Source organism: Galeopterus variegatus, unplaced genomic scaffold, assembly GCF_000696425.1.
Source record: "Galeopterus variegatus unplaced genomic scaffold, G_variegatus-3.0.2 Scaffold6666, whole genome shotgun sequence".
NCBI lineage: Eukaryota > Metazoa > Chordata > Mammalia > Dermoptera > Cynocephalidae > Galeopterus > Galeopterus variegatus.
In genome coordinates this window covers 4926-17668 of record NW_007732777.1, presented here as the reverse complement: position 1 = coordinate 17668, position 12743 = coordinate 4926, and the positions used below count along the sequence as shown (strand labels likewise).

The following is a 12743-nucleotide window of genomic DNA, read 5'->3' as shown; positions in this document are numbered from 1 at the left end:
CTCTTGTCAAGGTCATCAGTTACTTTCATGTTGCCAATTCTTTTTTTTTTACTGACCGGTAACGGGCTCGCAACCCTCGGTGATGCGCCCACACCACGCTCAGCCAGTGAGCGGGAACCGGTCTCCACATGGGATCCGAACCCTCAGCGGGAGCACCGCCGCACTCTCAAGCAGCGCACTCTCCAGTGTGCCACCAGGCCGGCCCCATGTTGCCAATTCTAATAGACATTTCTCTCTCCTCATATTCTCTCACCAGTCTTCCTCCCACATTTCTCCTATGATGGCCCTTCTTCTACCTGAACTCTGAATGTTGTGGGCCTCAGGGCTTGGTTCTAGGCTGCCATCTTTTCTCTTGATCCTCCCATCCACTGCATTACTTTAAATATCTTATACATTGTCAATGAATTCCAAATTTATATTTCCATTTTGAGTTCTCCCCTGATTTCATTTGTGATCCAGCTGCCTATTTGACATCTATACTTGAGGTCTGAAAGCAAAGTCATACTTAAAATGTCCGAAAAAGAGGTTTTGATTTCTTTAGCCCCCATTAAATCTGTTCTTTTCCCAAACTTGCCCATTTTAGGAAGTGGTATTGTAAGACTGGCCCGAAAGCATGAATCCTATTTCTCGGGAAGGCTCATCTCACAAAGACCAGGAGGCAGAGATTGATGCAATAGCAGGAGGTTTTTATTTCCAGCAAGCTGGGGTCGCCCCGCATTCAAGACATAAGCGACCCCGAATTCACAATGCAAGCAGCTTTTATACAGTTTTTTGAATGGATATTGTGATGGGATCATCTGTTGGTTATCTGTGGCGCTTTTAGATTTACAGGTGGGCTTCAGCTGGCGCCTTTTGGGTTTACAGGTGGGTTTTAGCAGGCTGGCACCCCTTTAGCGCATTTCTCAATTGTTTACCTTCCTGGGGGCCTGGCTTTGAACCAGCTATTTCCTGGAACCGGTGGGGGCTATTAATGTTTAGTGTGCTCGGGCCTGACCCTTGTCACGGCCCCTGATAAGCTGTGTTGCTTATGCATTGTTACAAGACTGCGTACATTAAGGTTATATTTTTCTACAATTCTACTACTTATATTCTATGCCCCCCCTACATTACAATTTATTTCCAACAGTATTACTATCCCTTCAGTTGCTCAAACTGAAAACCAAGAAATCATCGTATATTCCCCTCTTTTTCTCTTTCCCCATATCCAAATCTATCAGAATGTCATATTAGTTTTACCTTCAGAATATATTTCTTTTTTTAAAATTTATTTTTTATTTTTCAGTATATGTTTCGAGGTCTTTGCCTCATCCCCACTATTGCTACTCTAGTCTAAGCCAGCATACTTACTTGACCTCCTATTGAATAATAGCAGAGTATGTCTTGACTTTTTATAATCTTTTCAAGGTTTCTGTATACTGCCAATATTAAGGCTGGTTCATTCTCTTGAGAAGTAAATACTGGCCTAAGTCTTTCAGGATGTTTTGTTGATCTCCTCCAGAATTAAATTGGAGGAGGATAAGGGTTTGGGTTTTTTAAAGTAACTGTCAGCAGAGAAGGAACCGTCATGCAGAATTTGAGTGAATTTACCTTACATTTTATGTGATAGATGGTAAGAACTTTAGATCGAGTTGAGATCTCCTTCATCTTTTTTTTTTTTCCTTTTTGTCTTTTTTCATGACCGGCAACGGGATCGCAACCCTCGGTGTTGCGCCCATACCGCGCTCAACCAGTGAGCAGACCGGTCTCTATATGGGATCCGAACCCTCGGCGGGAGCGCCACCGCTCTCCCAAGCACCGCACTCTACCGAGTGTGCCACCGGGCCGGCCCGAGATCTCCTTCATTTTTGTCAAAATGATTGTAAATGAATGTGATCTTCAAGTTTCCAATAATTATTTTTAAAGACCTTGAACAATGGCATTGGACAAGATCTTCTATGATAAACTCACAGGTGTTGCTTTGTCTTACTCTTGGGCATGAATTGGCCCCTCATTGGCTCTTGACCAGTGTTCCCATTTTGGGTCAGGCTCTCTTTTAGGGAACCTAGGTAGATGTAAAGTTAGAAGGTTCACCTTCAGTTCTATTCAGTTCCTATTCACAGTATTCAGATGAAATCATGGGGGTCAAGAGTATACTAGCTGGAAGTCCCTTTACTTGATGGTTTGTCAGAGCATCACATCAGTTACTCAGGTCTGATTCTGCTTTGCTAGACTTAAAGTATTCACTACAAAGAGGAAAAAATAGTAGTATAAAAGCATACTTGTATCTGTTTTGCTGCTGATTATACACAGCAGTAGCAATGGTTTACTAATAAGAATGGGTGCTTCCCCCAAGTTTGTCTTCGTATAAGTAATTTTCATGGCCTATTACTCAGAATAGAGTGAGCACCCAGAGAATGAATAAGCTGAAGAAGCATAATGTGGTTCCTAGGTATGGATCTTGCTTTTTAAACTTGCCTATTTATACAGCTGAGAGCTTAGGAGGCTGCTTCATCTATGGTTTTAGATCTGTGATGGGTGAAGATAGAGATCAGTCAGTAAAGAGCTTTCATATCCCCTACATTCTCCCCTCTTTTACTATTTCTGGAATCTATAAACAGGTCTGTAAACATAAAAGTGAGGTGTTTTCTACTATATACTCTTTCTAACTTTTGGATAGCCAAGCTTTGTTATTTTAATTTGAAAGACTGTATGGTGAGATATGCAATTTTCCCATTTTATTTTTGAAATGTTCTAACTTTTTTACCTGGTATTATCTTTCAGTTATGACATGCACCGATTACATCCCTCGCTCATCCAATGATTATACCTCACAAATGTATTCTGCAAAGTAAGTTGAATAATTATGTCTAACATATATGTTTTTTCTCTAGGTTCATTGCAAAATTTAATTTGATATTTAGCTTATTTTCACTTCTCTTGTTCTCTCTATGCTTACTCCAATTTTTTATTCTCTCTAAATATAGTTTATGTAGCATTGTTTTAAAAAGTAGATGGTTTCCTGAAATAGATCACAGTTACACAGGAGCTAACTGCAAATGAGTAGGCACTGAAAATGCAAAATAGTTTTAGTGATCAAAACATATCACTGATTGACCTCTGATCATTCTCTCCTTCCTCTACCGTAACAGACAGGTCAATAAAAAAAGCCGACTCTAGATTGGGACTTCTCAACCTAATCTGTTTAGTTTCTTGTTTGAGGAATGTCCTCAGAGTAGAACTGGGCTTGAAGTTAGGCAGGTTTGATTGGTCGAAGTCACTAAAAGGTAACGTTTTGGGTCTTCATGGGATAAAATCTGAATTTAAGATCAATCAGATTACTCATCTTCAGGATGGGTAGGTTCAAAACAGTGTATATACCAGGCTACCAGTTGTGTGCTAATAAAGAGTAGACCCGTACATACATAGACAAATACAAGTATGCCTGTTAAACCAGTATATATTCTTAGGAGCTTATCGGTGCAAGAAACATAAAGAAATTAGTAACAGATGTGAAAGATGTCTATGGGGCTGTTATGAAAAGGAAATGCATTTTTTTTTCTTTGTTACATTTATTTGTACTGTGTGAATTTTGCATTAGTTAAAAAATGAACTAATTAAAAAGTCAATTCAATTCTCTAAATTTTAATCTGTTATTAAAAATAATGGTATTGGTATTAACACTGATGGTGACCAGTCATTTTCATGTGGTTTTCTTCTTTCATGAAATGACTGAACCTATTCTCTGGGATCATTATGAAGAAATTAAATACTAAATATGGAAACATATTTGAGCTTGGAACTGTAAAATCAGTACATGAAAAAGGATGTTATGATCTTTGACGTATCTGGAGGTGAATCCATTTGAGGTCACTATGATTTTAAGTTATTCCCATTTGACATGAGTAACAGCTGTAACCTGAACTATTTCCTGGACTCAGATCTGGCTAAGAAGAGTAGACATTTTCAAATTCAGTCTCTTAGAATCTTCTGAGAGGTGAATATGTTGCATATTCCAAATTCCATTTATTTATTCAAAAAGTATTTGCATACCTGCTACATTCAGGACACCTTATTAGCTATGACTTCTATGTTAGTTCAGACCACTTTAGCACTTTATCTGAACCATCGATTTATAATCATTTTTTAATTGGACCTCCATTTCCAGTTCCTCCTCCTTCTAGTCCATTTTACCAAGCAATGGTAAATTAATCTTTATTAAAGAATAGCTCTGATCTTGTCACTCTTTGCTCAACAAGTTCAGTGACTCCCAATTGTTTCAGATTTATCTGAACTGTGTTAGCCTGGCATTCAGGTCTTTCTTTCTTTCTCTCACTACTTCCCTTCTGTTAATATACTTCTCTTAATATGATTTATGCTTTTTGTAGGCTGAAGCCCTTGTTTTCCTTCCTCCGTACTTTTGCCAGGGCTATTCACTTGTTCTAGAACACCCTTTCTGTCTCATTTCTGCACATCCTATCTGCTCAACTCATATATCATTTCTATATAGCCTTCCTTTATTTTCCTTTTCACTCAAAGCTGAAAAAAAACTTTTTCCCTTCTAATAAACTCCCCTCATATTGTTGTTATTACTTATATTGTTCATATAGCACTTTCTTGCATTATAAGTATAGCATAATTCACCAATTAAAAAAGCTAGTATCTAAAAATGTAGTGCAATAGCGTGGATGAAACAACCAGGTCAGCTAGCCAGTGTAAAACTTATATTGTTCATATAGCACTTTCTTGCATTATAAGTATAGCATAATTCACCAATTAAAATAGCTAGTATCTAAAAATGTAGTGCAATAGCGTGGATGAAACGACCAGGTCAGCTAGCCAGTGTAATGTCCGAGGCATTTCACCTCTGCATTAAAATCCCTAGCTAGCCCTAATGTGGTTGGCACCAACTAGTGGCAGTATGTTCTGACTTAAATGTCAATGGAGAGATTGAGTCTTGTCTGGGACTTCCTGGATTTTGTTAGTTATCTGGCTCCTGTTGGTAGACTTGATTTGAGGATAATGGGGCTCATCCCTACCCTCTGTTTTCTGATGTGGTTTCTTGCATTTTCTCTACCAGCCTTACCCTCTTTTCCAAATCCCACTTTCCCTTTCAAAACTTTAGTTTGGCCCAGGGGGCTGGGTAGAGAATGAGAGCCAATTGCCAATTCTGTTCTATCTAATTTTCTGTTATTTTTAGGTTTTATTCTATATGTAGACAAAGCATAAACAAGTTTAATCAATCCTTGTATCTAATGTAGTGCTTTGAATATAGCACACCACAAATGTTTATAGGGTAGTAATTGGAACTTGGGAGTATGTTTGAAACTATTAAGTTTTTCAAAAAATTATTTCTTAGGTAGATAATAGAACCTGAAAAGGAAAAAGGGGTTCTACTTTCTGACCGTAAGAGCCATTTTATGTGGAGGGTTATTTTCCTTGTTGCCGTTAGTGGTATTATCTATTTTACTTATTTTTCATTACTAAAATATATCACACATGAAAATTTTTGTTTTTGTGACTTTTTCTAGACCTTATGCACATATCCTCTCAGTTCCTGTTTCGGAAACTGCTTACCCTGGGCAGACTCAGTACCAGACACTACAGCAGTCTCAACCCTATGCTGTCTATCCTCAGGCTACCCAAACATATGGACTACCTCCTTTTGGTAAGTCATTCTATTGTAAACAGTTTCTAAGAATGTTGATTTTATTCTCTAGAAACTTCCATCTTTCCTCCAAAAGCAAGCATAGCTAATTAGGAAGCTAAAAGATGTGTCATTTTTTACAGAGCACTTACTCAGTTACATGTATGGTAGAAGTTGGATATGCAACTTTCCAACAGTATTTTTGATGTATGTAATATAAAAATTATAGTTTTTCAGTACTCATTTGTTTATCCACCAAAAGTAAGCTGTTGAGTCTTGATTCTGAAGCTTGGAATTTTTTACAGAGCACTTACTCAGTTACATGTATGGTAGAAGTTGGATATGCAACTTTCCAACTGTATTTTTGATGCATGTAATATAAAAATTATAGTTTTTCAGTACTCATTTGTTTATCCACCAAAAGTAAGCTGTTGAGTCTTGATTCTGAAGCTTGGATTCTTTAAGTGTTTGGAAAGCTCTTTGAGGAATTACTGTTGATTTGACGTACTTTATATATAACATGGTTCCGTGGTTAGGTAAGCATAATAAATATATTTTTAGGTGGACAATTTCTTGCTAAAACTAGGTGGTCTAAATATCTAGATAAAATATGTCTTATTGTTTATTGTGTGTGTGTGTTTTTTTTTGTTTTTGCTTTGCCAGTTTCTCCCTCTCTTCCCTCCCTCAATCCCCATCTGAAACTGATCAAATGTTATTCGGCTGAACTGAGAACTCATCTTAGAATGGGGGAAATCTCTAATTTTCTATAACCTTATCATGTGCATAGGGAGTTATTTTCATTAATTTTAGGTACCTTGGACATGAACTATAAAGTAGAATGATTTACCAGAAGTCAGTTTGTGATACTTTGTGCACTTAAATCTGTGCTAATTTTTCGGCACATGTGTAAATTGATAAATATATGCAGTGTGCTTTATTGCCCCCTTCCCTGTTTTCCTAGAATGTTGTCAGAAAATTGAGAGAATACTGTATTATTTAAAAATATGCAATATGTTAATAAAATTATATCTCTGTAGACTTTAGGTATTAGAAAAATTTTCCAAACAGATTGCCACACAGATTCTGGAGGTATTAGTTTTGCCTGCTTTTGGTTTCTACGTTCCTACTTCTACTAGTAGCTAGTCTTCTATGATAGTGACAGCTTTCTTACTTTTAGGCTTGTTAGCATTCTTTGGCTCCTGATAACTGCTAGAAACAAAAACTGGAGATTATATTTAATAATAGTGTTAGTTGATAACTTCATGAGAGAAGGGGATCAGAAATTCTTTTCTTTCCTTATTTGTACATCCATGCCTCCATGCCTGTCAGTACTGCCAGTATACTAAAATCTTATATTTGACATATGTTTGACCAGCCAAGACTGAATAGTCCTTTTGGAAGGAGAACCCACTGTGAATATGTTTGTGTTTATTTCTTTTTGTGCGTATTAAAGCTAATTTTCCAACAACTGTCTAACAATGGGCTAGCATTTGTAAAGTAAATATTTGCACATTGTTTTTTTTATTTGAATCTGTTATTAAATTTGATTTGAATTTATTATTTGCAAGCCCAAGTCCTTTATAACATTATTGAACAGATGATCATTCCTGCTGTTCAATATTAAATAAAATTCCTATTATATCTCTGAACTTAATTTTTGCAATACATAACATAATGCCATGTACAAATAGATTCTAGATATTATGGTGTCTTTTATGATCACTGCATTTCCCTTGTATTGAGAAAGAAAGAAAATACTGTAAAGTAAATAGATCTCTGTTGAAAACTTGGAAGAATAGTGTTTATATGTGAAGAAATATTGGTAAGAACAACCTCCCTTAATATATATTTGGGGGCAGGTGAGACTTGTGTTTCATAAACTATTCTATGAATACTTAAGAGAAAAAGAGATGATCGTTAGCTTAATTTGACTTTAAGTAATGTTCATACGGACTTACTGGAGAGAGAAATTAGGTTGGGTAATGTGAATAATAAATATGGTTGTTTTCTCAATTTACTAGGGAAATTATAAGAGATGTTTATGATATTTTTTAAAGCAACTGTATTTTTTTTTTTTTTTTTTTTTTTTTTTTTTGACTTTTTCCGTGTCCGGCAACAGATCGCAACCCTCAGTGTTGCCCCCGTACCAGACCGGGGACCGGCAACGGGATTGCAACCCTCGGCGTCGCTCCCGCGCCTCGCTCAGCCAGTGAGCGGGAACCAGTCCGCATGTGGGATCCGAACCCTCGGGCGGGAGCGCCACCACGCTTCCCAAGCGGCGCACTATCCAGTGCGCCACCGGGCCGGCCCAGCAACTGTATTTTTAAAAGGCATTTTCTTGTGTGTTTTAACACATGGCTTTTTTGGTTATGTGTTCACTTAAATATGAGAAAAGTTTTTATATTGATTTCTTCCATATTTCATATTTCATATTGGTTTCTTTCTTTTGAAACCAATATTTTGGTACATTTTGTTATCTTAGTACTACATATTTTCAAATTAGCTAGTCTTTTATTTTATTTCAGATGTAAATAGGGCTTCGGAAAATCTCATTATAATATATTTATTGAGTGCTTAGTATACCAAGCAATATGATTGGAATAAATTCTTCACACTTTATTTGTTTAATCCACCGAGGGTTGCGATCCCGTTACCGGTCACGAAAAAAGACAAAAAGGAAAAAAAAATGTGCATAGAGAATAGGAAGAAAATAATGTGGATTTTAACAGTATAGGCACTAAGTTTGACGTCAGTTACCATGCAGCTCTGCAAAGCAAGGACACAGTTCCAATAAGCACAGGTTTCAGTTAACACATTCCAATATAAAAGTGAGAACTGTCTGTATTTTTTTTTCTGTGTGGTGAGACTATGTGATTTTTTTTCTTTACACTTTATATATTTTCCTAATTTTCTATAGTGTACATCTTCTTTTATAATCAGGAAAAGAACTCATATTAAATTACATAGTATTTATAACAGTTCATCCAAGTGAATCAACAAACCAAGATATTCTTTCACGTGCTTTTTTTCTAGCATTGGTGAGTACTTTGATTCCTAACCAAACTAATCTGTAAAGATCTGCTACTGTGATATGTGTTACTATAAACTGAACTGATCAGATTAGTTTGGTTAGTGACTAACCAATAGTGAAGTATTTTTTCTAAGAAACTGGTAGAGTTTGTGATAAGACCCCACTGTGGGGCAGTAGGAGGATGGCACTCAAGGACGTACTTCCTTTCCCATTGTTAGGCTGACAGTTGCTCCATAGGAGGCTTTTGGTGCTTAAAAGTACATGAGAAGGGCAGGCCCGGTGGCGCACTCCGTAGAGTGGCGGCGCTCCTGCCAAGGGTTCGGATCCCATATAGAGACCGGTCCGCTCACTGGTTGAGCGCGGTGCGGGCGCAACACTGAGGGTTGCGATCCTGTTACTGGTCACGAAAAAAGACAAAAAGGAAAAAAAAAAAAGAAGTGCATGAGAAGCTTTGTAGTTGTAGGCATAGAGCAGTGGACTACAAGCCAGGGTACCAAGGTTTGGATTCCTTGTTTGCTATGGGCAGTAGTCCTACAGAGAAATCATTTGGTTGTGCTACCTGTTATCTGGAATTCATGTTGTTTTAGTCTGTTTCCTGTTGCTTATAACAGAATAGCTGAAACTGGGTAATTTATAAAGAAATATAATTTATTTCTTACAGTTTTGGATGCTGGGAAGTCCAAAGTCCAGGGAACACATCTGGTGAGGCCCTTGGTCTTGGTGATGACTCTCTACAGTGACACAGGATATCACGTGGCAAATGGCTGAGCAAGAAAGAGCTAGCTTCTCACTAGTTCTCCTAATAAGCCATCCTAACCACAGCCATGACCACCCATTAAGCCATCAATGGATTAATCTATTCATGAGGCTACAGTCCTCACAATCTAATCACCTTTTAAAGGCCCCAACTTTCAATTACTGTAATAGGACTTCTCACCTTTAACACTGTTACAGTGTAGATTAAGTTTCTAGTACGTAAACCTTTGGGGCACGTGTTTAACCTGTAGCACATTCCTGAAGAGCAGGGCTACAGTGATGCTGGAGGCAGTGTCTATATTGTTTTTTATTCCTCTATTCCTCATAAAATAATTATGTATTAAAATCTACTTTGGGTTTCTGAAGACATTCAAACTAGCTCTTCTCCTGTTTATTTTGAACATTTGTGTCCTAATTTTTGACTTTAGAAGAGGGACCAGTTTATAGACATGTTACAGTTTGAAACTTTTTTTTTTTCCTTTTTGTCTTTTTTCGTGACCAGTAATGGGATCGCAACCCTCAGTACCTTTGGGGCACGTGTTTAACCTGTAGCACATTCCTGAAGAGCAGGGCTACAGTGATGCTGGAGGCAGTGTCTATATTGTTTTTTATTCCTCTATTCCTCATAAAATAATTATGTATTAAAATCTACTTTGGGTTTCTGAAGACATTCAAACTAGCTCTTCTCCTGTTTATTTTGAACATTTGTGTCCTAATTTTTGACTTTAGAAGAGGGACCAGTTTATAGACATGTTACAGTTTGAAACTTTTTTTTTTTCCTTTTTGTCTTTTTTCGTGACCAGTAACGGGATCGCAACCCTCAGTGTCGCGCCCGTACCGCGACCGGCAACGGGGTCGCAACCCTCGGTGTCACGCCCGCACCACGCTCAACCAGTGAGCGGGACCGGTCTCTATATGGGATCCGAACCCTTGACGGGAGCGCTGCCGCGCTCCCAAGCGCCGCACTCTACCGAGTGCGCCACTGGGCCGGCCCCAGTTTGAAACTTTAAAAAAAAGACTAAATAATAACACAAGCAAAACATTCTCAGTTGATACTATTGTTATTAATAAGGTATTTTTTAGTACAGTGTAATAATGGATGTGCTTACAAATCTAACACTTCAGGGTCAAAATCTATTTGGAAAAAGAGGTCACATTAATTCTAATAAATCTGGAAGTTATTGTGATGTTGAAATGACAATTTGTTTATCAAAAAATGTGTTTATGACCACCAATAAACATAGCACTGTTATTCACATTTCATATTGTAAATGTTTAAAAAATAACATTCTCAAATATTTTTATTGTTGAAAATCAAATATAGCAAGGACCTTAGCTCTGGCTAACCTGGACAAGACATATTTAAATGATCATGAACTAAGCCCGGGGGTAGGGGAGCAACCCTCTAATTCATGCAGGAGATGTTAATATTCCTCAATCTCCTCAAATAAGTTATTTCATGTGATTAATAGATGAGAAAAGATATGACATTTTCTTTTTGGGGCAAAACAATTACTGTGTCTAATTTGTCAACCTTTTAAGATTTTTCACATCTCCCTTTATGTTCTTAAATTTACTTACCAACCAATTTGACAAATCTGAGTTGCACTGAAGTATCTCAGTGCCCTGGTAAAGCAGAGGCCCTCGTGGTCAAAGTACGATATTTTTTATTGTACATTTTGATTGACTATAAATTCCTTATCAGATTAGGAATAAATGAAATTAGTTATCTTGTATTTGAAGCCATAGCTAACCTTAGTGTTGATTTCATACATGGAATGTGTTTGATTGATGAGCGTTGTTAGACCTCATGATCAGCTTCAACTACACTGATTCAGTAACCGTGGCTACTTCACACAGTTGAAACACCAGGTATTAAGTTTTTTCAAGAATAGGCTTTTACATAGGCAAAATTATCACCAAACTATACACTCAGGAGTATTTTGCTCATAAAGGATATCCTTAGGCTCTCAAACAGAAGCAAAGCTTTTTTTATGGTTTCTTAATTTATTGCAAATTAAAAGGGAGGTGCAGCCAGATTGTCAAGAAGTGACAGATCACAAAGAAAAAACCAAGTGATATAGGAACCTAAAATTCATAGGACTGTAATTGAGTTCTGTTTAGTACTAAGCAAATGTCTTCACACATCACAGTAGTCTCTATAGGTGTCTGTAGTATATATAGCACAACACAGTGTGGATCTTTGTAACAATAATTCTGAGAAAATCTAAAAGTATGTTCACTGTTTTTTCTCTGCTAAGAGGTTAGGAAAGGATATAAATATATTTTAGAAAGATTTCCACTCAGGAGCATTTTGATTAAAATAAAAGTGAACAGCCATGATGTCTACAATATGAGATAGATTTATATGTTCTGACACAGATGTCTCTCAGAGGTATTATATGGAGAAACAAATTATAAATAGTAAGTATAACATGATCCCATTTGTATTAAAAAGAAGGATAAGATTAGTAAATGTGTAGAAGAAATTGGATGACTCCTCTGCCAACTTTTAATAGTGGTTGTGTGGATGATGGGATTATATGACTTTATTTTTCTAAGTTACATATATCTGTAATGTTTTTAATTTATAAAAATAAACAGGTATGTTTTTCCTAATCGGAAGAAACAAAGGTAACAAAATAAGCAGCTTAAGAAGGCAGAGAAGTATTTAACATATTTTAGAAAAAACTGTTGCTTATTTAATGGGTTAAGGGTATTTTAAATTTATGTGGAATGTCTCCCACCTTGACAAGTTGGATGAATGATGTAGCATTGTACATGAACATCAGACACTGTGACAAATACTCTAGTTGGGTGTCAGTAGCTCTTTTTCTGAACCCTGGTCAATTTCCGCCAACCGTTGAAATGAAATTATATACATATCGCTGTTGGGGTTTTTGGCAAGCTTTTGTTTCTGTGGCCCCATTCCCTAATTGTGTGAAGTGTATTTGCTTGTGGTATATTACGAGTGGGAGAATCAATAATTTTTTCTAACAAGGAAATTGATTTTTGTTTTAAGATTTAGATTTTAAACCTACTGGCTGATATTCGAAAGCATAAACATGCTCCTCAGTCCCAGTGTATTGTTTGTAATTGGTCCAATTTATCTGATTCAGGTGCATTGTGGCCAGGTATGAAACCTGAAAGTAGTTTAATTCAGACTCCATCTCCAAGTCAACACAGTGTTCTTACCTGCACTACAGGGTTAACCACAAGCCAGTCAAGCTCAGCACATTATTCTTATCCCATTCAAGGTAAATAGGCATGGTTCTGTGTGTGTTTTTAAATTATTATTATTATTGTTTTTTGTTTTTAATCTACCTGTATCTC

The 12743-nt window shown here is 36.8% G+C and overlaps 1 protein-coding gene across 1 annotated transcript in view; it reads left to right on the top strand.

Annotated features, from left to right (window-relative positions):
• The window catches only part of LOC103606538 (eyes absent homolog 3-like), a gene marked incomplete at its 3' end in the record, with an annotated part of 55929 nt that overhangs the window by 42496 nt on the left and 690 nt on the right, over nucleotides 1-12743 (top strand). Inside the window, exons 5-6 of the mRNA XM_008591122.1 lie at nucleotides 2761-2827; nucleotides 5508-5644. Coding sequence (XP_008589344.1) covers nucleotides 2761-2827; nucleotides 5508-5644 — 204 coding nt within the window. The remainder of the gene's footprint in view (nucleotides 1-2760; nucleotides 2828-5507; nucleotides 5645-12743) is intronic.